We start from the raw sequence: 25,409 nt of genomic DNA, 5'->3' as shown, positions 1-25,409 counted from the left end.
GACCCCAGCTCTGCGGTGGGGTGGGCAGGGAGGGAGAAGGGCAAAGTGACCTGCCCATGCACCGTGGCATCTCACGCAGTGCCCTGGCCTCCACAGTGCTACCTACCCTGGGACTCCAGCCCCACCCCGTGAACAGACCCACAGGCCTCCCTGGCTCAGCCACCCCAGGGCCAGTTCCACAGGTGCTGTGCAGCTGGCAGAGAGCACGGGCTGCGGGGCCTAGGGCAGGCCAAAGGCTCTGCAGACAGGATGTGGCATGGGCTCTGGCCACCTCTTCCCCATGGGGCGGGGGCCAGGGCAGGAAATCTGCTGCAGAACAGATGCGGGCAAGTCCCATGCATCCATGCCACGGGGGCTCCATCACACTGGGGGAGGGTTGCCCCAGGGCTGCACTCACCATTGCCATCAGGATCTGCCTTGACTGCAGTGTACATCTCCCGGACGCTCTCGGGGGTCATCCACCGGCCGCTTCCCAGGCGGGTGTGCGTCAGCACCTGCAGCCACAGACCATAGGTCACCCAGGGGCACAGAGTGGTCTTGCTCCGGCCCCCTTTCCCTCCTCTACCTCCTTCAGCTGCAGCTGCCCATCTTGGTTGTGGTCCAGTAGGTTGAAAATGTCCATCTGGCTGATCTCAATCATCTCCATGGCCTCCTCGTAGTCTTCGGTGGGCAGGATCTGGCTCTTCTGCAGCCCCTTCAGCTGGGCCAGGTGGATGATCAGCTTGCACTCCTCCTCAGTCAGGAAATCAGGAATTTCTGCAGAGAGAAGGGGAGCTAGTTGGAAAATCCCAGAGCTTCCCCAGGACGTGGGGAGCCGGGGCCTGGCTGGTGGCAGGCAGCTACGCTGGAGGGGCAGATGAGGCACTCGCGTTAACAAAACTATCAGGCATGTCGACCTCCCCTGCCCTCAGGACAGGAATTCAGTGTGTGGTAGATGGTCACACATGGCCTGGCACAGGCGCTACACCCCAGGGCCCAGAGCAGCCAGCCACTGGACTTGCTCGGCACCCGCAGCGAGAAGCTCTCAGCTCAGGACACCATGGATGTGGGTTTGTATTTGAGGGTCGGCTGGAGGCCATGACAGCTGCACAGTGCCCAGGGCCAGCTTTGCCCTGGACCCCACAGGAACCTCACTCCACCTGGCCCTGGTCAGCAGCACAAAGCTGGGCACAGGCAGCTAATGCCAAGAGGGCCTGGCATTTTGAAAGCAAAACCATCTCCCTGTGCCCACGTGGTTGGGGGAGTTCTGGCTGAATGGTGCCTGGAGCACACAGCGGCAGCCACAGGACGCAGGGAGGCTCCATGGGACATGCCACCTAAGTTCAAACAGCCCCAGACAGTTGAGGGTGAGGACAAGAGCTGCTGCAGGAGTGCTCCCAGCTCCTGCTCTATGGCTGTGACCCAGAACCTCTGCAGCGGTCAGAGCCAGGGCCAAGACAGCCACCTGCTTCCCAGGCAGCCGGCTCCAGCCGCAGCCACGGCCTCTTGGACAGAGGGGTCCCTGAGGCACGCACCACACACCCCACAGTGACCAGCAGGACACAGGCCAGCCCCTCGGGAGGTGGACAGTGAAACAACTACCTGGGCATCTGAACTGCAGGCCACATGAGAGCGCCTCTCCCCGAGCCCCGCAGCAGGGCTCCCTGCCAGTGCCCTGCCACCGGCCGCACGATGCCAGCGACCCTGTGTGAGCCAGTGGGAAAGCTCCCTGCAGCAGTTAAGTGCTGGCTGGGCGCCCAGCCTGCTGCCCTTAACAATGGCTGGAGCTAAGCAAATGGCTCCTAATTGACTTTGGGCGACACTTGATTGCTCCTCTGCAAAAACAAAGGAGCGGGAAGCATCAGGGTTTATACAACAACAACGACTAATCCGGGAGGCGGGAGCAGGGGGTGGGCCTCAGAGACCTGTCAGGCAGAGAGTCAATCAGGGTCAGGGGCCAAGCAGCACCTTCTGGTCCAAGCCAAGCCCCCCAGGAAACAGGAAATCAGGGCAATTGGCAAGCAGAAGGGCAGCATTGTCTCCCCCAGAGAGGGCTGCCCCAGCCAGACTGGATTAGCACAGGGACTCCCGGCCTATAAAAGCCAGGGGCTGAGGGCAACGGCACATCTGCTGCCTGCCTCCCACCAGAGATGGGTGCAAAGAGTGGCAGGGGCTGGGTGCTGACGTGGCCATGGCTGCTGGCCCTGCTGCTGGCCCTGCTGGGCACGGGTCACCTGGCTGCCCAGGGGAACACCCTGCCCAGGACCTCGCAGTGCGTGCCTGTCCCCAAGAGCATGGCCCTGTGCTACGGCCTCGGCTACACCAACATGAGGATGCCCAACCTGCTGGAGCATGAGACCGTGGCCGAGGCCACTCAGCAGGCCTCCAGCTGGCTGCCTTTGCTGGCCAGGGAGTGCCACCCAGATGCCCGGATCCTGCTCTGCTCGCTCCTTGCTCCCGTCTGCCTGGAAAGGTAAGCTGCCACCATCTTGCCAGGGGAGCGGAAGGTGCCTGTGGCTGGTTGGCATCTCCAGCCCCTTGCTGTGCACCCGCCTGGCACAGGGCTCTTCCTGCCAGCTTCCACCTCAGGCTACACTTGGCATGCCAGCAGCCCCACACAGACCCTGCGACTGCCCCGCTTCCCTGCCCCAGCCCCTCTGTACCCCCCCAGTCTCATCCCATGCTGCTTTCTGCCTGGGGCATGCAAGCAGCTTACTCTCCCCGGACATTCCCCTACCTGCCCCGGAGCCACAAACCCCTCAGCATCCCACAGCCACCTGTGCTGCCTGTCAGGGAGGCGTGGGAAGGAGGCAGCTCCCTGGCCTTCCCTGGGCTCAGGCACTTCGCTCCCACTGCTCACCCTTGTCCCTGCAGCAAGGGCTGTCTGACAGGCTGGTGTAGCAGAGGGGTCCCCAGATACAAGGCTCCATTTGGTTCCCAACCTGGAGGGCACAGGGCCAGAAGAGCATGGTCCCCTATCTAACAGATAGGGACAAATGAGGCCTGGGCTGAGAAAGGTGCAGGGCAATGGATAGGGAGTGTGAGCCCCTAAGCAGGCTCTGGAAGGCTACGGGGAAAGGCTCACCTCAATCCCACCAACTCTCTCCAGCTTCATCTACCCATGCCGCAGCCTGTGCGAGGCCGTGCGGAGCAGCTGCGCCCCCATCATGGAGTGCTATGGCTACCCATGGCCTGAAATCCTGAACTGCGCCAAGTTCCCTGCGGATCACAGCCTGTGCATCGCAGCCATCACCCCCGAAGAGACTGCCAGCCGGAGAGGTAAGGAGCCTCCTAACCCACCCTGCTGTCCAGGGCATTGAGAAGCATCCTGCTACAGGGGCAACACTCTATTTCCAAGGTCAAAACCTCCCACGCCTCAGACAGCAGAAACAGCCACAGAGTTCATCTAAGATTCCTCCCCACGGGCCTGACCTGCCCAGGACTCCTGGGGGCTTCTCAGATAGTGGCGGAGTAGCAGCTCTGAGGAAAAGCCAGCTCCGCTGTGCTGCTCTGAGCTAACTGCCCTTACACCTGTGCAGCCCTGGTGCTGGCCTCACCACACCCAAGGTTTGGGTGTCTGTGGAGGACCTAGCCCAGATAACCCACGTTTCCAGGGGCAAGGAAGCAGTCCAGCCAGGGCTCCAGCTCTCACTAGACACCAGTCAGGAGGCAAAGAGCTGGAGGAAACGGCCCAAGCAAAGCAAAGAAGGGACAGCCAAGGGAGAGGCAGAAGCTGCCTGAGCTGTCCTTCCTATGCCCCTAGGGTAGTGGGCTAGTTGTGCACAAGGAAGGCTCTGATGCCTTCTCTTACAGCCGTACCACGAGCCAGCTGCAACGACTGTGAGCTCCAGGAGGCCGGCACTACCAGGGAGGTCCTGGAGGGCTTCTGCGCCAGTGACTTCAGTGAGTACCGTGCTTCTCCCCCAGCTGGCTTGGGGAGCTGCAGAGCCCCAGGGGGTGGAGGGGAGCCAAGCAGCTTGAGTGTCTCCATGGCGGGCAGCACCCAGCGGGGTCAGGCCAGTGGCTCTCGTAACTCCTATCCACATCACGCCCAGAAACTCACTGTCCTTGCTCAAGTGAAGGGCTGGGAGCAAAGGGGCTGTCCACAGCCATCAGCCATGCCATCCCCCACAGCACCAGTGCTGAGCCCAGTCCTGCCACTGCCTGGGTCTCTGGAACAGAGGTGGAGCTGGAGGTCAGGGCAGGGCTGTGGGGGGCCCTTGCCCAGCTGCTTCAAGTGATCCTGGCACCCCCTTCACTCTCTCTGCTCCAGCAAAGAGCAAGGGCAGAGAGCTAGGATCAGGTCCAGGGAACACGTGGGCCTGCTCAGGAAGCTCCCAAGCTCCGTGCAGTTGCACTGATTGGGTAGGGAGGGGAAGCCTGGAGCTGGCTTTTTGGCTGCAGGAGGGACCCCACTAGGACATCTCCATGTGTCTGTCTCCTGCTCCCCCAGCCGCAAAAATCCGCATATCCCGGAGGAACGTGACGTCTACCCTGGCTGGCTTCAGCCTGGACACCAGGGTGGAGATGCTGAAGCACGGCCCCCTGCTATGGGCCGACACCTACCCCAAGCTGCAGCAGTGGCTGGACCTGGACGCCACGTGTGTGCACAACATCATGCGGGGGACACAGGCAGGTGTCTATGTCGTCAGTGGGACCATGCACCAGGGCCGCCTGGTGGTGAACAAGGCCTACGACTGGCACAGAAGGAACCGAGCCCTGCAGCTGGCTGTGCGGCGCTGGAAGCAGCACCGGTGCCGCAGATAGGCTGGCAGGCTGCTCCCTCCCCAGGCCTAGAGCACGACCCGTGCCAGCCCTGGCCAGGGGAAGGGGCTTGGAGCACCAGGCGCTTGAGTGGGTCAGATGTAGTTGCTAGCCAGGGTCCAGGCCAGAGCATTACACCATGGGATCCCTGTAAGAGGCTAGGGAGGCACTGCTGCTCCAGAGGGCACAGCACTCTCCTCCCGCCGCACTGGAGCCCAGCTGGAAGCATCACAGCAAAAGTGAAGGGGACCCCTTAGGTCAGAGCTGCCCCATGGAGACACCCACTAATTAGCCCTGCCTGTTCCCTCCCAGCAACATGCCATAGGCACTTCAGCGCTGTTACCGATCTTCAACACAGGGCCACAGGCTGTTCCAGGCACAGGGGTATCATGTGGGTCACCTGCCTGGCAGGAAGAGACAAGGGAGCTGTATCCTCCATCACACCTTGTACCTCCCAGGCTCCCTGTGCAGGGGAGCAAGGGCTTAGTTTTGTACCGCGCTAGCACAAGGCAGCACTGAGCGCAGCCCTCTGGCAGCCTCAACCTTGCAGCACCAGGCCAGGGCCAGAGCAGGGAGAGGCAAGGCCAGCATGAGAGAGTTCTGCTCTCCCACTCCCACAGAAGTTCAGGGCAGTGGGCAAACTGGAGAAGGCAGAAAGCAGGGCAGTTGGAGGCGGTTCAGGGAGCTGGAGAGGCAAGGTTATTATGGTAATATCTTTTATTGCACCAACTGCTCGTTAGCACCTTTGTTAGCACCTAATGATGCCCCTGACCTAGTGCCCTGGAGAAAGGGAAGCCCCAGGGCAGGATTTACTGCTTTCCTACAACAGGGAAGCTGATCACCAGCAAATCACTGTAAACATCCCCTAGCTGGAGATGCATCTGATACCATTGTCTCCCTAATGATGGCACTAATTGGCCACGAGACTTCCCTAAAGTCAGGGATGGAGTCCCCAGGCCTTCCCCTATTGAAATAGGGTCAGGGTGGTCAGCTGGGCCCTGGCCCCTGTGTCAGGAGGGAAGATTCCCCCTTAGCTGTCAGTCCAGCTCAGCACTGCCAGCTGGTCTGTGAACAGCCAGGCTGCACAGGCCTTGCCTACGGTATGGAGTTAGCTGGGAACTGCTCAAGAAAGATGTGCACTGACAGCCAGGGAATGCAGGGGTGAGGGAGACTTCCCACTGCCCCCCTTACCCAGTGAGCTCTCCAGTCCCAGGGCAAAGCAGAGCCAGCTAGAAGGAGGCCTCTTTTTGAACTTTGAGTACGTTCCTGTAGCACTGCCTCTCCAGAGCAAGTCCTCCCGGGTCAGACAGAGGGGCTGGAGTGCCAGGCTAAGTCTGCTGATGGTCCACAGCTTTCCTGAAGGCTGGGACCAGCTCTCTGAAATAAACAGCATTCACAAAGACAAAACAGCCAGGACCCAGGGAAACTGGACTAGCAAAACCCAATTGTCCTGTACCCCCAGGCCACACTCTGTCTCACTGCTCTTATCATGGGGGTGACTGTTGGAAGATATTCACTCCACATCTGGGTCCTCTCCCACTGCCAGAAGGAACACTGTTGGAACGTGTGAGTTATGAATACTGTGTATTCAGACCCGATGATGACCGAGCTGCAGGTTTCTGAAGGATGCTTGTTGCATTAAAGGGATCCAACAAGAAACGTGTGTGGTTCGCTCTGTGTCAGCCACTGTGCCTGCCTTTCCCTATCAGAGGAAGGGACAGTGCCATGCAGAAGTCAGTGATAGTGCTGTGCCAGTACCTGCCCTAGGCACAGTTTCTCTCTGCCCTACCAAGAGAGCTCAGGAATCGTTACTGCCAGGAAGATGAATGCAGGCACTTCCCAGTGGGACAGAGAGAACTTCCAGGAAGCCTAGAACCAAATGCCAGGAGAACCAGGCTGTCCATGGGGGTCAAAATGCAGGATGGAGTGGGTTTCACATGGAGGGCTTTTGTGCCTGTGGAAAGGGAAAGGAGCGTGAGCTCAGGGCCATGCACAGGGGCTGCAGGAGGCCACCCCCTCACCCACTTGTCACCCATTTCCTCTGTCAGTGCCCCTACCACAGACCTGGCCGACCACTCTTTCCAGAGGACCAGGACCCCCTGCCCCCTCCCTTGCCCTCAGCGAGCTCTGCAGCACTCCCAGCAAGCACTTTGGTCCCTAGATTTAAAACAAAAGCAAGGCAGGGATGTTTGGGGGTGGGGGGAAACCCTGGGAAAAACCCCAGCCAGCCCTCCAAACCCACTCTTCTCAGCAGTTGCCACAAGCGACCAGCCTCTGTTCACAAGGGAGTGAAACAACTAGAGCGGCTGCTTGCCTGGGCAGCACCTTGCCAGGCAGGGAGCATGAGTGACCACAAGGCCTTTCCTCGCTTCCTGATCCAGAGGAAAAGAAAGTTCCTTACAAAGCCCCTGGCCCCAACCCCACGCAGCAACTGCGATCAGACCAAGCAGCCCCGCTTGCGCTGGCAGCACTCTGCGCCCATGTCGCTCGGGAGCCCGGCACTGCCTCCCTCTGCACATCTTCCTAGCTGCCCTGGCACTGTGTCTCGACATGAGGAGGCGCCCACATGATCCGTCTCCCGCAGGCAGGCGCCAGCACCGCTCTGCCCCGCACCTGGCAGGACTCATGGGCAGCGTGCCCGAGGGCAAACGAACAGGCCCGTCCTCCTTACCCATCCGCTCACAGGCTGACCAGAAGCACCGCGGCTGCCTGCGATGGGCGCTGCTGCCCTGGCCAACTGCGCTCATGCGGGTCTGTGTGCAAGCGCGGCCCACGGCCCTGCAGCCCACGCACAGGGACGGGCGGGCGGCGGTGGGGGACCGCGGAGCTTCCCGGACACGCGAGCCCCGGCCCGCCTTGCCTTGCCCCGCGCCTTACCGAAGAGCAGTGGCTTCAGGCTGAGGGTCCTCATGACGTGCACCCGGCCTGGCACCAGCTCCAGCCGCTGCTCATGGCCGACCTGAGGGGAGAGACGGGGGTCACAGGTCACAGCCCCTGGGCACTGATGCGCTCTCAGGTCAGGGGTCACAGGTCATGCCCCCCGGGCCTTGCCTTGATGCCCTCGCGGCGGGGCAGGGCAGCGGTGGGGGCGGGGCCGGGGCTCGGGGCTGCGGGAGGCAGGTCCGGGTCGGGGTCGGCGTCGCCCGCACTGAGGTGCACGAAGAGCAGCAGCCCCAGCACGTTGAGCACGTAGAGATGCGCAAAGACCATGAGCACCACGAAGTAGGGCCGCGAGCACACGGGCCGCGGGCGCCCGCCTGGGGGCCCGGGTAGCGGCCGCCCCTCCGCCGCCCCCCCTGCCGCCGCCATTGCTGGTCTCCCGGCAACCGTCGCCGCGGCAACACGTCACCACGCACGCGTCGCGCGCTCTCATCAAGGATGCCTCCATCTTAGCTAAGGGCAAGCCGGCTTCGGGCGGGCGGGCGAGGAAGAGCGAGGTGGCGGACATCTTTAGTGAGGGCACGCCCCCCCCCCCGGAGCGAGTGGCCATCTTGAGTGAAGACAGCCTCTGGCTTCAGGCGCAGCCATAGCTAGTGAGGGCACGTGTGGCCTGCGGTGCTTTCTCCGCGCCGTTGTCTGTCCTCTGCCGCGGCCGACCTTCCCCCGTTGTCTTCCGCTACGAAACCGGACACCCTGCGTCCACTTTTTCCGTGAAAAATAGAGGACATAAAGGCGTCGTGTTTCGCATCACTGGAGGAGAGGCGGCAGAGCAGCAGAGCACGCGCGTGTCCTCTGCGATGGCTTGCAGCCAGGAGGCATCTTCTGCTGTGGACCGGGGGCGGGGGCCCCCTCCACCCCGCAGGGCCAGGAGGGGGTACAGGGCAGGTGAGGGGCAGAGGTGACACCTTTTATTAAACCAACTACAAAGCCTGGTGGCTGCAAGGCCCCATTCGCTTGCGCCAGCTGTGGGGTACACCCCCCAGGCACAGGGAAGCAAGGAGGAGCTGGCTGGGGCCCCGGAGCCCTGTCCTGCCCTGCCCTCCCCACGCCGGGAGTGGGGCTGGCCACACTTCCTCTGCAGAATGAAGACTCTGCACACGTTTAAAATTAGAAATTCACAATTTATTTCAAATAAACCACTTCACCTCTGGCAAACATCTCAAGGGCAGCCTCCTCTGCCTGCCCCCCACCAGCCTCTGGGGGAAGGCTAGGAGCGGCCCCTGTTCCTGGCAGACATCTCCCCCCCAACGCCCTGAGGCAGCCAGGAAAGGGCAGCGCTCTGCATCACACTCGGCTCCCGCAGCAGCCCCAGCTACCTGAGAAAACTGCAGCCGCCCCGCCGAGCCGGAAAAACCCCTAGAACACGTCTCATTGAAAAATAAAGTTCTATGTATCGCCTGCTGAAAACGTCTTAAAACCTGGAGTGCGCGATTCTAGTACAGAAACCTCCTGCCATCCCGCCCCGTGCTGGCACAGCACACCTGCCCGTGTGCGGGGCAGCAGTCATGCAGTTCGAATCAACAGAAAACGCCGGGTTACTGCCTGGGAAGCCTCAGGACTGTTAGAGGGGAGCAACCGTGAGCAAAGCTGAAGTGTGAGGCAGGCTGGCGAGGGGACAGCGAGCAGCTAGTTGCAAGGAGGGAGGGAGAAAAGCGTCTCAAGACAGACACGCTACTGCTGCAGGGGGGAACCCTGTTTCCTCCCACATGCAAGAGCAGACTTGGGCCATTCGCCTTTGCTCTTCAGAGCTCCCCTTTTCCTTCCTGACAGGCACCTGCCTCTGATGGCACCAGCAGCAGATTGAAGGGTGCAAGAGATGACACCTGAGTTGCCCCGCAGGAGCCAGGGGCAGAGAGTGGATAGAGGAGCTGTGCATGAGAACCAGGAAATTCTCAGCATCCCCTGCCAGGACTGTTTGAGGGAACACAACCTGCTGACAAAGCTGGAGCTGCAGGTGATCCCGGAGAGCGAGGGGGCTTCCCAAGCAGCACCTGGCGCTGGGCATTTCCACAGTGCTCATCACCCAGGTGTTGCAGCAGTCTGAACTGCAAATCAGCTCTCAGTGCCCACAGGGGTTGGTTCCAGCTAGGGATGGAGCTGCTGTAGCTATGCATGAAAATTGTGACAAAGCACCCGGAGAAAATATGCTCATCCTTGCTCAAAGCTGACCTGCTGCGCAGGGACAAACAGGCAGGGCTGAGCTGTGGGAATTAGACACCTCCACATACCTCTTGCAAAGAGGCTAAATCTCGTCTGAATGCAGCTAGCTTAACAATAATGCCAACTCGTAGCCTACATCAATACACAGGATGTCTTTAAAGACCTGTAAAAGCACTGAATCTCCACACTGTTGTATTCTCCAAACTCTGCTCAAAGGATTAGTTCATATAACAGCTATTTCTTTCCCAAACCAAGGTGCCTTCTGCTTTTGCCACCTTTACACTGTTAAATCTACAACACCGTGCTGGCTACCAGAGCCACAAGGTAGCCACATTTCAGACAGAAAAATGTAGCTCCCAAAGCACAGTTCTAGTTTCCTCAATTATGCAGAAACTAACAACCCTTCAATCCATCCAGGGTGACATCCTAGCACTGGGCTGCGTCAGGGCAATGCTCACAGGAGCAGCAGGGAAGGGAATTCCACTCCTTTCTGCCTAGAGCGGGGGACTCCATCTACTCCATTTCTGCCAGCCTAGAGCAGATAGAGAGCACCAGAGAGACTTGCAGAGTCTACTACCCCTGTTATTAACCTGTGACCTGGTAAGTAACTGCCTGCTCATGTGCTGACATTACAGTAACTGCTTTGAGGTTAGTTCCTTCCCAAGATGAACAAGGCATTCACATATCTCAATTTACTTAGGTTTCACATTAAAAAATAAAGGTTGTAGAAGAGCTCCAAGCCCCTGCAGACATGATAGGATTCACAGGATCCACTCAGCATCATTCACATGGAGATAGAAATAAAGTGAAGTCTGCCAGTTACTTTCCAAGATGGCTCAGCACAGGCTCCAACAGCACCGTGCATTCATTCCCAAAAGCCTGACTACATGACCCACATGTGTCAGGGCTCATGTCAACAGGGCTCTTCTCCCTTGGCTGAAGGAACAGGATCAGCCTTGTTTATCCAGGTAACACAGCAGGTGAGACTGATCTGATCTTTGCCAACTTGCAGACACTGACACAACACAGCTTATTCCAAGCTGCTGCACACCACCAGGCTCTGTCCAACACCATCAGGACAGCTGCAATTTAACAGTCCCTCACTGCTGTAGTCTTTGCAGCAAAGAACACCCGCACTCTAATAAAACAAGTAAGGCAAAAATCCATGCAGAAGACAAACTCTCTGACGGCAAGGCTCCCACTTGTACCTGGGCACACCGTCTCCATCATGCCTCCATTTGTGCAGCACAAACTCTTGCTGGGGTGTTCCACAGAAGAGATACCACACACCACTGCGTTAATCTGCAGCCAGAGGCACTCAGGCTCAGACCTCCAGCCGCCCCCCTGAGAACCAGCCACTCTCCTCATGCAGTCATTGGCCAATGCTATGAAGCACGTGTTACAGGAGGAAAGGGGAACGCAGCTGGGTGGCTTCACAACTCTCAGTGCCTAAGAGGATTTGGAGGCAGAGGGAGGGAGAAAAAGCCCATGGAATTTACAAGCAGATTATTGAGGAAAAACACTCCACTGCCAATTTATTTTTAAAAAGGGTTGTGTGTTATTCTAAGCTTTGTTTGTATAATTGTACAACCGTTGAAAATTACATAAGTTGTAATGATCTAATACTATTAACAGCCATTCAGAAAAAACTCCCTCCCTCCAAAACCATCCAGGGCGGGAAGAAAGTGTCCTGTGAACTATGCCATTCTGACCTCTGACCTCCAGCCTGGCAGAAACAAAACGCAGAGATAAGAACAGGAACCGACTAAGAGGTGGTGTTTGCGTGTGTCTGTTTTGCAAGGGGCGGGGGTGGGTCTGTCCTTGGCTGTGTTTTCCCAGAGGTGGTGCCTGTGTCTCACGAGGAAGCCACCGTCATGTTGCTTGCCGCTCTCACCCCTGCACTCTGCCATCTGCTCCCACCTTACGTGTCGTGGAAGTCTTTCAGCAGGGTCCTCCTCCTCTGCTCTGCTATGTGCATCTGATTCTCCAAGTCCTGGAGTCAGGAGAGAGCGCTGTCAGTCTGCACAACATGAAGCGGAGCTCTCCGCAAGGACCTTTCCGTGCCCCTTGTGCCCCATGGTCTCCAACCCTGGGTTAGAACCCCCCAGCTCTCCCCTTGTGGGGGTTCTGCTTCACATCTCCAACCTCAAAGGCTCTGCACCAAGATAACCAGCCCTGGAGCAAGGGCTAAATGCCGCTTTCTGCAGGGACTACTGGCTCCTTCCAGTCAGCCAGGAACAGCCAGAAGCCTTACTCTCTCTGCTAGCATGGGCATTGCTGTCACAGCAGCCACAGGCCAAAGGCCAGCCTGAGAAGCTAATCCCTGGTGCTCGCCTAACTGCCAGGCTGGGCAGGGGCTTGCGTGTTGTTTCTCAACCATCTAGGCCAGCTGAAATACTCACGCCTCGGTCGTAGCTGTCTGCTCGCTCCACCTTCCATGAGAGGTTTTCAATTTCTGCCTCCAGCTGGGCCTGCTGGTACTCAAACTGCAACCAACAGCACAGACCATTAGAGATGTCAAGGGGCAACTACGCCACTGCCCAACAGCCGCAAGAAGAGAAGCTTGCTCTCAGCCCAGCCTTTCACAACAGAAGGTGGCCGAAAATGCCTCCTGAAGAACTGGGGAAAGCAGTAAGCAATAAGGCTGCAGGAGAAGCAGCAGCTTCATGATCACTGGGGGCTGGTGCTGCTCAGCTCTATTTGTGACTGCCCAAGCGCTCCAAGACTCTGGACCCAGAAGAAACTGCCACAATCATCCATGGTGCCCCAGGGAGATAAGTGCCCACCCACCCCAATACCTGGGCTGCAGACCCCCTGCCACAGTCTCTAGGACCTGCTGGAGACATCTCTCACTAGGCGCAGGCATGCAGAGCAGGGAATCATGTCCAAGGATCCAGCAGCTGCGATTAGCAGGGGGTCAGTCAGTCTCATTTGTTCTTCCTATCCTGACTCCCCATGCAAGAGAGAATGCCCAGAAGAGAGACCAGAGGGGCTCCGGGATCCTCACAGCCCTGGACTCTCACAGGCCACCCTGGTCCTGCCTAGACCTCCCAGAGCTTGTTACCCTGTGGCAAGGCAGGCTGCAAACACCTGATGCCTCTTGGCAGCAGCACAGCTGAGCCAAATGCTCCTGGTTTCCCTCTTCAGGTGTCCACAGTCTCTCTCCTCCTAGGAGTTTCTACAAGGCTCATTTGAAGCCAAGGTCCTGTTCCTTCCTTCCTCTTCCCCGCCCCCTCCCAAACAGGGCCGATGGCCGGGAGCGACCAACTCTGAGCTCCAAGGTACACACTAGCTTCTATACTAACTAGAACAGCAACATGGACTCTTAACAGTGAAAACAGGCTGATAAACTGAAGGTGTCACAATCCAGCACTGCCCTACAGCAAGCCTTAAGTGAGGCTCTTGGAAGGGGACTTAGCAGCAGTTTTACTGTGGGAAGATAGAGCAGTCCGGGATCTGGGGCCATCACGAAGCGTAGGGATCTACAGGGTTTAGTTTCACACCTATGCAGCTCACGCTTAAACTCTGGGACTGAGAGACAAGCCCAGGGTCCCCTTGGCCCACCACCTGAGTCCCAAGTTAAGCAGTCGGAAACAGAGCGTCAGACACCTTACCAGCTTCTTCCTGGGGCCAGACTCCATGTAGTAAGCATACGGATAAGTGTACTGCAGGGTGTAGCGACACTGCAAGAGAGGAGGGGGAAGTGACTCTCAGATCCAGACCACACTAGCATAGCACATTTGTGTGACAGACACAGAAACATGACCACAGCCTCATCCAGTATGACTGTATGCATTACAGTGGATGCTCTGAGGCACAGAGCAGCCCAGCACAAAGAAAAACAGAGCCACTCCCAGAGGTAGCTCCTTGACCCTGAGGGGTTTATGCCCCGAGCCCAGGAGGACTACCTGTTTGGCAGTGCAATCCCTGGCCACGGGCCCTCTCCTGTACTGTCCTGGAGTGGAGCACTTGGGTATGCAAGCTCGCCTTTGGCAGTGAATGAGCCCTTTGTGCTCACCTTTGCAAGCAGCTTGGCAGCGTTCTGCAGGTACTGCCAGTCTATCCATGTTCCCAGGTTGTTCATCACCCTCTCCTGGATCTTCTCCTGGATGCGCTGGTATGTCTGTGCCTCTAGCTGCAGGCTTTTATTGTGGTTCTCCCACTGCAAAAGCAGAGGGACACAGCCGTGAGACCAAAGCGCTGCCACTGGCAGACAAGTTCTAGCAAGCAGAAAACAAGGTGGGGTGGAGTCCAGTGAAGCAGGATTGGTCGCAGCAAGGATGGCGGTAAGGCAGCACGCCCCTGCTGCAAGCCAGAGGCTGCACAGGCCACAGGAGGCAGGGAGCAAACCCAGCCCCTCTGTAAGCAGAGATTAACATTTCCCATGAATTCAGCCAAATCTAACATCTGTGCTAGGACACCCTGTAAACACGGCTGCTCCCCAGAAGCCCTGGGGCAGAAAGGTTGAGATTACAGGTCATTTTTTCAGAACAAGTTCATGCTATGTGGAACAAGCTGGGGATCTGAATGCAGCAGCAAGCGCTTGCTGACCTCACTGACAAGGGCCATTGGGAACTCTTTTCTTAAGAAGCTCCATCAGAATGCCTCAGTTTGGCCAATCCCAGCCATGCCCACTGCAGGGAGAAGGAGTGCTGCAGCTGTCTCACTGGCTAGTGACACAGTCCAGAAACCTTAAGCATATGACTCACAAGGAAGTCCCCACAGCATTTACAAAAACACAACGGACTTTGGAATCCACCTCCAAGACTACACCTTCTCCTGCCAGGCAGGCTGCCCTGTGGGCAAGACATCACCTTCCCCAATTTCCTCTAGGAGGACAGAGCAGCGGCTTGCTGGGGGCAAGGGAGCAGGATGCATGTGGTGCATCACAGGCAACACAAACAACATGTCACACTTGCTCTGGTGGAGGACACAGGGCACGAGCTTGGGGATTTGTTGGGCTGGTCTCAAGTCTGACCTATGCTGGGCTCAAGATGTTATGGTATCTGCATAGATTCTTTGGTGAGGCAGTTTCTTGCACAGACATTACTGGCAGGGACCTTTACACCAGGCAGGGAGCATTACAAGGCTACAGCAGCTCTGGCCAAGGAGATGTCTCCTACCCTCTCAAAATAGAACAAGTACTTCTTAAGGGCCTCCCTGGCCTGTGCTTGCTGACTCTGGTTTACAATATCAGGATTCTCTTTGTACCGACTGCATTCGTAGTACTCGCTGCCATGCGTCTTCCAGTCTCCCAGACACATCCAGCAGAAGTCTGCAAAGAACAGCAAAGCACAATCACTGTGACGCATGCAAACAACACAACAGCTTCCAGAAAGATAATGCAGGGGCTGTTCTCTGGAACTTGTCAGCAGTGTCCCATGGCCAGTGAGCACCTAATGCTTCTCAATTCCAAGAGCAGCCAGGTTGTGATCTGTGAACTACAAATCCAACATTATGGTGGTGGGAAAAGGGGGTGGTCAGCACTGTACAAACCTTTGTCCTTGAACTGGGAATTCCTGCTTGCAGAGACTACTGCATCCTGCAAGTGCTACTGGGACGTGGCTTGGGTCAGCACGGAGCACTGGACACTGGGACCAGCTACGTCCACAGGCTGTACCTCCTCGCTACAAACAAGGATGGCTGTGGCCTTTAGCTCAGCTCACACTATAGGGCTGCTGCTACTCTAACAGTAGCTGAGACCCCCAAGGAAAAGCTGTACCCACTCACACCAGAGGTTTTGCTGGCACAACTCCAGCGAACAACCTGCCCAATGCCTCACTGGCACAGCCATGCTGGCAAAACCACAGACCACAGGGAAGGCTTTACTTGCAAGCAAGCTGCAGTTTTCCGGGTGCCACCAGTCTGCCAAAGTGGATAATCCTAATCTGATCTCATGGTGCACAAGTCTACACAGAGGGTCTGCACTCACCTCTGACTGCAGCAGCTACTACCAGACCTAGCTCTCTCTAGTGGCTTAAAGGCTTCAGATCCGAAGCCACTGAAATGCAGAGACAGGTGAGAACTGAAAAGGACACGCAGAGCAACTCAGAAGCCCACAAAATGTAGCTTCCTGGCTTTAGGCATGAGACACTGTAGTGCTGATGGACATTGTCAGGGCTGCCAGAGCAGCAGGCAGGTCCCCCTTCCTGCTCAGCTGGGCTGAAATCTGCTCTATGCAGAGTGCCAGCCAACATGCTCAAATCCCAGGCACTGCTGTACCTAAGCTCGTTCTCCACCGCACCCCGCAAGTCATTGCCAGTGCAAAGGAAGTGACCTGGGGCAGGAGATTTTAAAGATCTTCTGTGACAGGGTTTGTGTAGCAGTTGTTCCCAGCATCTAGTAGCTGAAGGCAAAATTGCAGTGTAGGAGCTCCGCCCCCCCGAGTCATTTTTCCAGGGTGAGCAGGCTCTGGCACCCCTCAAAAGCCACTCTGTGATGGCATGAGCTCTTCTGCGACACGTGACTGGATGAGTATGCATCCCTGGCACTGCAAGTCTGCACTCAAGACCTAGGACAGACGGGCTGCTGCTGCACAAATGGGGTAGGGTGGATGTGGCCTGGTGTGTCCGTCTGTGTGATCCTAGCTGCTTGCTCTGACTTAACACCTTGCAGTCCCATGGCAGAAGCAATGCATGTCAGCTGGTGGCCCATAATCTGTTTACCCAGAAAGCTTTCAGACACCAGTGCCTGCTATCATCATGACAGAGGGAGACGGAGACATCCGATGTGTAGGCATTTCAAGGAGATGGAACTTAAACACCAGAGTCCGAAACCAACTGAGAACACAGCAAGTGAGACAAGAGGCCTCTTTCACAGAACAACCCCATCATCCTTCACCAGGGGAAGCACTGTACTGGAGAGTCAGGCAGAAAGGAGAGAACACTGCCTCCTCCTCCAGAAAGAAGCACAGAGTGGATTCCAGATGCTGCAACTTACCGTGCTTGCACTTGGAGCATTGCTGAAAGAGAAGGAAAGAGGCAGCATTAGCAACTGGCAAAAGGACACAAAGGTTTCAGCTAGGATAAGGAACATATGGAGTGATCAGGGAACTGCTCACCATGTGATTGCAGCCTCCATTCTTTTCAATACAGATATTGCACTTGGGACACTGGAGAAACAGAAGTGCGTGTTAGAGCCGGCTGTTATGTACCATCCCGAGAATACAACCGTGATTCCTGTACCCTAATCGCACACACACTATGCTGGACAGCTCCATGTTCCAGCAGGAGGAAGGGGATGTACAGCTCAGCACATCACAACTGTGGCTCTGGATTAACATTCCCAGTACACAAGGCCAGTAGTCTTAGCATGTCCCTCAGACCAGAACGTAAACCTGCCACTCCTGGGCTGCTCAGAATTAGTGCCTACACCCACGTATGCAGAAATGCAGCATTTGCACCACGGCTCAGGCTGCAGGACCATCTGCCTCTACCAGCAGTGACCAAAGGTAAAAACATCTCATGCCTGCTTGACTGTGCAGTGCTGCACACAGGTGCCTTGGTTCCATGGCCATTCAACTGATGTGCTGGCATAGTTTCTTCCACTACTATCACCCTTGGCTTATGTTGTCACAAAGGACTCTGCTGACCTGAGCAGATTTACTGTTGGAAGAGATGCCCAAAAGTCAGCACCTTTTATCTATAAACACTTCTGATGAAAGACCCCCCCCGACTCTCAACTCCAAGGTGCAACAGCCCAAACCAGATGCAGCCATGGACAGGACAGGAAAGGACCATGCCTCACGAATTGCTTTCTATCCTCCCTGCACCAGGGCATTCTGCCCTTTTCCTAATATGCTCCATCTGCTCACAGGGACAAGTCCTTGAGCCAGCTACATGCTGCCTTTCTGCAATACGTCTGGCTGCAGCCTGATGTCTGCTCCAGTCTTGGGGCCTGAACAGACAAACCTGCCCTGCAGCGTAATCTATATCTGTCCTATGTACAAACATATGTTACACCAGGATGAGGGTAGCTGTCCCAGTGTGGCCCCCACCCAGTGTGGGAGGCTATTACTGCACTTTCCACCTAGCAGCAGCCTGTTTGCTGTGGGAAAACTGCTACCTTATGACAGTTGTAGATAGATGAAACCCAAACTGGTGGAACATATAATCAGCTGAATTCTACCCCTGCCCCCTGATATTTCCAGGGGTAATTCTCCACCATCTGGACAAAGCTATTCTGACTTGGGGGGGGTTACATAATCTGTCTACAACTTTTTACACTGGGGTAATGCCAACTGCACTGGTAACAATGCCTCATCTTGCAGGGCTGTGTACAAGGGGATCAACGCAGAGGGAATACTTCTGTGATCAGCCCTCAGCACTAGCGAGGAGCTGGGCTAGAGACAGCAGGGCACTGGCAACCCTGCACCAACAGCCCTAGAGAGGGGATTTGATAGCACCATTGCCAAACTGCCTAGGATTCCAAGCATGCTCAGAGCTGCTGCCCCCTCTAGCCAGGTTGGGAAGCCAGGCACCCGCCTTACATCTTTAGTGTGAGCACTGATATAGTTGGCAGTTTCAGAGTCATCCGCACACTTGGTGAGCCATTTCCGGATGGTGGCGCAGTCTGTAGGGGCATGGTACATCTGCCGACACTTGAAGCTTGAGAGAAAAAAAGAAGTTCTCATTTCCCATTAACACTAAGGCATTGCAATAATAGCCAAGCAGCAAGTCTGTCCTTGAGGCAGGGTGGCAGTCATGGCAGGAAGCCTGGCATCTGGACTCATAACCAAACACTACAGAAGCTGGGCTCTGTGTTCAGTGATAGGATAACCCGAACCAGCTCCTTGGAGGGAGGGTGCATTCTGCTCTTGAAGCTTTCTACCACATCTTTCCCCTGCAGGACAGTGGAAACAGGGCTCCTTCTCCACCAGGGAGCAGAAAGGCAGCTGGCTGCCTGCTTGGCGAGCAAGCATCACCCTCTCACTCAAGCAAGGCTTTACCATCCCAAGCTCTCCATCAGGTTTTAGCTCTGGCCACAGGCACTCAGTTCTCAGACCACCTCCATGCACTTCCCTCACAGCTCTAGGGCACTCGTCTCCTTACCAGAAGACCTCGTTGCATCGGTTGCACTGCACTCGCCGGGCTTTGGGCTCCTGCACCTGGATGACCATGGGGCAGTCAGCACCAGGACACAGCTGCAGCTGGTAATGGCTCTGCAAGTACACCAGGGCTTGATTAGCATGTGGGGCAAGAAGGGAGGGAACGCTGTGCCAGAGGGGGCCTCACTGGGGCAGACACATCCCCTCCTGCCTCAGGAGGGTGCTCAGTTGCCATGGAGGGCAACCACACCTGCTCACTCATGAAGAGGGAGTTCAGGCTCCCATGGCTGCACTGCCTAGAGACCAAGAGGGCTAACTCCAGGCCCTATGTTCCACCTTCTGCTCTCAACCTGGGACAGCTGGTCTCCCTCCCCCTCCCCTCAGGGTTTTCCCATCACTGGGAAAGGACATCCCTCACCTGGCTGCTCCCTCCCAAGGTCCTGAGCCCTCCTGTGAGATCTCACTTGAGAAACCTCACTCTGAGCTCACAGAGTGGTAGTGTGAGCAGAGGATGCCATGCAATAGAGAGCATGCATCACTGCCCTGGCTGCCCACCCACAGGCATCTCAGGTACTGCTGCAGGACTTTTTTGTCTTCAGCCCTAAGCTTCAAGGTCCCTGCTCAGATGCTTGGAGCCCTCTGCTTCAAGGAATGCCGAGCGCCCGCAGGAGAGCCCCTGGACTGTCCTCACAGCAAGCCTACATCTGGCAAATTACCACAGTGCTTTGACAGCAAGCCCCATGCTGCCACTGCTCACACTTCCAGCCACTGAGCTCCAGTGAGGGATCGTGAAGGATGCCAGGTGCCCAGACCACCATGGCTGGGGTGCCCAGCTGCAGGCAGATCACAGGGTCCCACTTCTCAAGGCAGGTGGCTCAACATCTGACTCACTCTCTTGAAAGACAGTTCATCTTGGGGTCCAAAAACTGAGGTCCCCCCAAAGCAGGTGGTCACTTCTGAAGACTGGGCCCCACAAGCTCTGCTCCCAGGAGGGCCCAGCAAGACTCCCCCAGCCTGGCACACGCACCTCCACATAGTCCCTGAAGAGGTAGCGCCTGTACTTGTCTTTAAGCTCCTCACTAGGCAGCAATGGGAACACGAAGTCCTCTGGTGTTCGGAGCGGGCAGTCCTGGGCCATGCAGGAGACCCCTGCTCAATGACAAAGGGCAGCTGTGGCACTGGGCAACATGTGCTGTAAGCTGCTGCCCGCAGGGGGCTGCTCTCAGCTCAGTGCCCGAGGACCGTCTGTTCACAATTCCGACAAAGGAGACACCCCCTGCATCTACCAGGCTGCTGACGAGCTGGAGCCTGGCTCCTGTTGCTGGACGGTGATACAGCAGGGCCAACCACCGCCCAGCGATGTCACACCCCTACCGCAGCCACTCCAAGTTGCCACTGTGAATGACTGGGCAGGAGAACCTAGGCCATTCACGCCAGCACTAGTGACCAAAGGCTTCCACTGATGCAAAGGGAGCACATGTGAGCACCCAGAGGCCATGAGACCTCCAGGTCTCAAGGGCTCATTATGAAGATGGGCAGCTTCAGAACACCAGGGTGCTGAGGCTTCAAGCATACACCAGTGACTAAGCCACTGGGGTCCTGGGGACGCAAGCAGAGAAAACCCACCTAGTGATTTGTTTGGCGGTAGCGGCACCCTGCAGGGACCAAGCCAAGGTCTTGGACATATTTGCAGTCCTGGGCTCAGGCCACACCAGTAGCCAGTTGAAACATCTGAGGCACAGACTGGTTTTCCACACACAGACACTTCCCTGCTTGGTTTTCCCCCTAACAAGGCGTTATTGCAGCAATGGAACTACCCAGCTCTCAGGGGCCCACAACCCAGCGCAGCCCCGCAGCAGCAACTGCCTTGCACTCACCAACTCCAACGCCGTCCTTGACAAGCACTGTACAGTGCTGCTCCCAGCAGCTGCGGCAGAACTGATGCTGACAGGCCAGAGAGAGCAAGTTCTCCTTGCGCACAAACTGCATGCACACTGCACAGTGGTGGGAGGAATGTACCATTGCCTGGAACAGAGGTGCAAGTCAACGCAGCTGTGCAGCTGCCCTGGGTGTTCTTTACCCTGCCACAGTGGGCCTGCCCCCTTTGGCACCATGGCTCAGAGCCTGAACTAGAGCTTCCCTGGACACAAGCTGATGTGTGCCTAGCTCACATGCTCTAGACATCAGTTGGCACTGGCTGGAGAAGGTGCATGCCACCTTGCTGAGTAGCTCTCTTTTGGGGCCCTTGGTGTCAGGGCATCACATGCTTTCTTCGCATCCAAGCCAGAGCTGCTCCACTTTTCCCCGGTACGTTTGCATCAAAGGGACGTTTGCATTGAGCTGGTCCCCCATGTGGCACATTCGTGCCAACATCAGGTTTGCGTCCAGGCCTGTCCCTTTTCTCCAGGAAGCACTCTGCTCCCTTCCATCTCCCCACCAGCTCGGCCAGTGCTAGAAGCCTTGATCCTCCACAATCCTACCTGATGCCAATTGTCCTATGTAATGACAAATCCAGGGGATAAAAGGCAAACGAGGCCAGGACACATGCCACTGGTTACAGAGCGAAGGGAAAGAGTTCCCTGCCCACTCCCCGTACACAAAATTTAAAGTGGATGCCTCTTGGCAGAGCTTGGTCCATTTGTCACCAGCACCCCAATCTCAATGATCCAGGGAGCAATGCTCTGGGAAGGAAGCTGGGTCTCCCTGTGGCAGGGAAGCACTAAACAAAGGAGCACAGACCAACCCCTCAGCACCATTTCATCCTTGAGCACCAAGAAAAACTTTCCTCTCACTACTGCCATCCTAGACAAGTTCTCTGGTCAGCTGTGGGCATCCCAAGGCAGCATCAGTAGCCTTTACCTGCTGGCTTGTACACGGGACACCTGCAATCTGGGGTAGAACCTACGTATCCTGGAGCCAAGACCTGCTGCACCACTCCGTGTTATGTGTGCTTTATCAAAGCCCTCTGCAGAGCTTTCAGCTTTTCAAAGGGGACACAAGAAGGCCAGCTGGGACTTGTGCCTCATGTCAGTGCCCCACAGGACCAAAGTGCATCCTGGCACAGCCAGGCGAAAGCAAAGCCCCCCCACCAGCCAAGCTTTGTTGTGTGGAGACATCCAACATGCCACAGTGGCCTCCCCTAAAGCCTCCAACATGGGAGGTGCTGCCTGAGCCAGGGAAGAGAAAGCCCTTGCCTGCAGAGCTACCCCCTCAGCCAGCCAGCAGGGAGGATCCATACTGACAGAAGGGGCAAGGAAACACTGGTGACCAACACAAGGCACCCAGGACACATACACAGAATGGGGACAAACCCAGGACTCCAGGTCTTAACCTCACTACCTGTTTAATGGAGACTGTCCTGGGGGTAGGAACATAGCCAGACCCCACAGCTCTTTGAAGCACTTGGAGTCTCTTGATTGAGGTGGCAGATCCAACTCTGTTGAAGGGCTAGTGGGGGCAAGTCGGGCAGAGAGCCACGGCACAGGACTGGGGCTATCACTGCCAAAGGCAGACCAGAGCAACAAGCATACTTACGTGTTTGGATGAGGTGGGCTGAACTCGTGCCTCCACTAGCAACTGGGCCGAATTGGACTTGTGCCTGGAAATAAGAATTAGCCGACATCAGCCTCGGTCCTGGAGCCACTTTGACTCTAGTGACGAGCAGTCCTGGCCTGACTTATGGCAACTCTGCAGGGAGAGTCCAAAACCTCCCTGATGGATACCCCCCACACATACTGTACAGCCTGTCCGCTAGGGGAAGGAACAATCCCCAAATTACCCACGATGCTTAACCTGCCTGGAAAGGAGGTTTCCTGCTAACTGCAATGGCTGCCTTCTGGGCAGCACAACTTTCCAAACTTCCCCTCCTGTCCAGAGAAAAAAAAAAGGGGGGGGGGCAAGGAGGGAACTTTGCACCTGCAGCGAGGCATTTCTGCTCACACATGGACTTGCAAGTGCTTGCTCCTGACCACCAAGGAACAGCTAAGAAAGACAGGAGTTTGCCGGTTAGCTTGAGAACCAGCCCAAGTGAGGGGCACATTGTAGTGCCCAGGCTTGGAAAATAAAGGTCCTTCCCCAACTCTCCCCAGTTATGGGCAGAAGAGCACTAGGCTGCCATAAAGGCAGCTAGACAGGGCACGCACCTCCCCAGAGGCCAGATGTGGAGCACAGGAAGCAGGCTGTCACCCAAGGGAGCTATACACCAGTTACCAGGGAAACTTAATGGTGGCCAGCCTAAAAACGACCCACCCCCTCTGCCTTGCAGCTCCCTCCACATCCAGGTTCAAAGCAGACAGCAGAGATCATGTGCAGGTCTTTGACAGGCTCTACATGGGGCAGGAGCCTCCAGGCCCAATGCCAACCCTTTCCTTCCGCCCGCATACACTGGCTAGGCAGACACGGGAGAGTTACGGGAGCCAAAAGAAGCCTGCTTCTCCTCTCCCTGGGCACAGCACTGAGCTGGCCAGTCACACTCTTGCATGGACATCTGTGGAAAGCCATCTAGCACAGCCCCAGTTGCAAAGGCTGGGTGCCTGACACTTACCTTTCCAAGATCTCCGAGATCTGCCAGTGGAAGTTGACTAGCACAAGCTTTGCAACTGCATGAGACACCTGGAGAGAGAAGCAACATGTAAGCAAGTCATGTTCTAAGAGCGCTCTTCTGCTCCAACTTACCAGTAGCACCCCAGGCTCTAACGCCAGAGAAGCTGAGGCCCTTCTGTGCCTCAGACAAGCAGGCCCCTGGAAACAGGATGCTGCGTCTCCCTTTCCATGTGTCCCAGCCCTGGTACATGCCTCTCATTCCACCCTCTTTAGCTCCAGCATCTGGGGAGACGTCTCAGAAACCAGGGTCCCACCTTACTGCAACACACAAAGCATTAGGGACAGCACAGCCCTGAAATGCATGCCTGGTGTTGTCTATTCCTGGCAATTTATATGGTTTCCCTGCTGCAGATGCACAGACTGCATTGGTGGAGCTCTTGTGCAGACAAGGACTGAGGCCCAGCAGCTGGCACTGGGAAAAGACCTCCCTCAGTCCACAGGCTCCTGCCATCTGCTGGGGTCACACCAGCTCCCCCAACCAGAAGACTCCTGTCAGCAGAATCAGGGGCACCCAGGTGCGCCTCAACAGTGAGGCCAGGGAAAGAGGCAGTTGCCACAGGCACATGAGCTCCTTGAGGAACCGTAGCTCCACAGGGGGTTGAATTGGGAGTTCTGCTGGTCAGGCCATGACCCCTCGCACTGCGCTGTGTGCCAACAGCTGCTGCCCCAGCATTTTGGAAGGCAGCGCCAGGCCAGGCTGGGTGGAAGGACCCGCTGCAGGGGCAGCACCGCACAGCAGGGATTCAGGAGAACACTGGAGAGCTCTGTGCTCATCACAGCAATGCCCATGGCTTGGCCAAGGCTTCTCCACAAACCCACCCACATTAATGAGAATGGATGCATTTGTTCCCAAGTGATGCTGAGCATGCACAGTGCTGCAGCAGCCAAGCATCTGCACTAAGCAGGTAGAATCTGCTGACCTGGAAAGCAGCACGAGGAGCAGTGCATGCACCCCAGCCACCCCTTGCTCCACCAGGCCAGCCCCCTGGCTGGCATCCCAGACACACAGGCCATTACCAGGTTCCCAACAACAGGCAGTCAGCAGCGTTACACACCGAGTGCTCTACAACTTGCAGACACACACAACTCAGCCCCAGATCAAGTGTAGGACCTGCCCAAGTAAGAGCTCAGGTATGTCAAGGGACCAGTTGTCTCCCAGGAAGGGGGGGTGCCCAAGGCTCCCACGGGAGATTAAGGTGTCTCTTCACTAATGCAAGAAGCATGGGGAACAAGCAGGAGGAGCTTGCTCTCCTGCTTCCAAGAAGTAAAATCGACCTGGTTGACCTAGTGGAGACATGGTGGGATGAAACTTTTGACTGGGCAGTAAACATAGAGGGCTATAGGTTGTTTAGAAGAGATAGGAAGGGGAAAAAAGGTGGTGGGGGGGTTGTGCTCTATGTTAGGGACCAGTATACCAGTTCTACCTTCCAAATAGGACCAGAGGAAGGCTTAACTGAGACCCTGTGGGTCAAGCTCCAAGGAGGGCAGGGGGAGAGGGATCTGGTGGTAGGGGTTTACTACAGGCTGCCATATCAGGAGGAAGAGCTGGATCTGGATCTGGGGTGGGCATTGATCCAGGGAGCAATGCTTTGGGAAGGATCTGGAATTCTCCAGGCAGCTGGGGGAGGCTGTGCATGCAAACTGGCTCCAGGGGCGCACCCAGAGGGTGGTGGTGGACGGGTCGATGTCGAGACCCGGGAGGGTGTGGGCAGCAGAGTCCCCCAGGGCTCGGTCCTAGGACCGGTGCTGTTCAACATCTTCATTAGCGACCTGGACGAGGGTGGGGAGAGCACCCTGTTCAAGTTCGCTGATGACACCAAGCTGTGGGGTAAAGTGAATACACCGGCAGGCAGGGACCGCATCCAGGCAGACCTGGATAGGTTGGAGAAGTGGGCGGATCTGAACAGGATGCGGTTCA

General features: G+C 56.6%; 3 protein-coding genes across 4 annotated transcripts in view; 1 reads left to right on the top strand and 2 right to left on the bottom strand.

Moving 5' to 3' along the window:
- P4HTM (prolyl 4-hydroxylase, transmembrane) overlaps positions 1–8,067 on the bottom strand; it is an 11,913-nt gene extending 3,846 nt beyond the window's left edge. The window contains exons 1-4 of the mRNA XM_019536769.1: positions 7,795–8,067; positions 7,621–7,702; positions 566–756; positions 398–494 (exon numbers count right to left, since the gene is read on the bottom strand). Of these exons, the coding sequence (XP_019392314.1) occupies positions 398–494; positions 566–756; positions 7,621–7,702; positions 7,795–8,052 (628 nt within the window). The 5' untranslated portion in view covers positions 8,053–8,067. The remainder of the gene's footprint in view (positions 1–397; positions 495–565; positions 757–7,620; positions 7,703–7,794) is intronic.
- LOC109311229 (secreted frizzled-related protein 5-like) lies at positions 1,663–4,762 on the top strand. The gene is made up of 4 exons (XM_019536770.1): positions 1,663–2,452; positions 3,089–3,258; positions 3,793–3,882; positions 4,433–4,762. Exons 1-4 carry the CDS (start codon positions 2,130–2,132, stop codon positions 4,744–4,746), a joined length of 897 nt encoding a protein of 298 aa, XP_019392315.1. The 5' UTR covers positions 1,663–2,129; the 3' UTR covers positions 4,747–4,762.
- Positions 8,068–10,109: 2,042 nt separating the features above from the next.
- ARIH2 (ariadne RBR E3 ubiquitin protein ligase 2) overlaps positions 10,110–25,409 on the bottom strand; it is a 30,815-nt gene continuing 15,515 nt past the window's right edge. For both annotated transcript variants that reach the window (XM_019536767.1, XM_019536766.1), the window contains 13 exons: positions 23,433–23,500; positions 22,424–22,487; positions 20,767–20,914; positions 19,917–20,038; positions 18,894–19,003; positions 18,332–18,449; positions 16,904–16,954; positions 16,783–16,804; positions 14,967–15,118; positions 13,862–14,005; positions 13,458–13,526; positions 12,246–12,329; positions 10,110–11,836 (listed from right to left, as the gene is read on the bottom strand). In XM_019536767.1, coding sequence (XP_019392312.1) covers positions 11,765–11,836; positions 12,246–12,329; positions 13,458–13,526; positions 13,862–14,005; positions 14,967–15,118; positions 16,783–16,804; positions 16,904–16,954; positions 18,332–18,449; positions 18,894–19,003; positions 19,917–20,038; positions 20,767–20,914; positions 22,424–22,487; positions 23,433–23,500 — 1,224 coding nt within the window. In that variant the 3' untranslated portion in view covers positions 10,110–11,764. The remainder of the gene's footprint in view (positions 11,837–12,245; positions 12,330–13,457; positions 13,527–13,861; positions 14,006–14,966; positions 15,119–16,782; positions 16,805–16,903; positions 16,955–18,331; positions 18,450–18,893; positions 19,004–19,916; positions 20,039–20,766; positions 20,915–22,423; positions 22,488–23,432; positions 23,501–25,409) is intronic.

This window comes from Crocodylus porosus, unplaced genomic scaffold, assembly GCF_001723895.1.
Source record: "Crocodylus porosus isolate Cpor-Errol unplaced genomic scaffold, CroPor_comp1, whole genome shotgun sequence".
NCBI classification, from domain to species: Eukaryota; Metazoa; Chordata; order Crocodylia; family Crocodylidae; genus Crocodylus; species Crocodylus porosus.
The sequence above is the reverse complement of the archived record's forward strand: the minus strand, read 5'-3'. Positions and strand labels throughout refer to the sequence as shown.

Bases quoted from the DNA above. Each gene is read 5' to 3' on its own strand.
- LOC109311229 (XM_019536770.1), top strand. From the start codon at position 2,130: ATGGGTGCAAAGAGTGGCAGGGGCTGGGTGCTGACGTGGCCATGGCTG. The intron at 2,453-3,088 runs GTAAGCTGCCAC...AACTCTCTCCAG, and splicing joins GCTCCCGTCTGCCTGGAAAG to CTTCATCTACCCATGCCGCA. The intron at 3,259-3,792 runs GTAAGGAGCCTC...CTTCTCTTACAG, and splicing joins AGAGACTGCCAGCCGGAGAG to CCGTACCACGAGCCAGCTGC.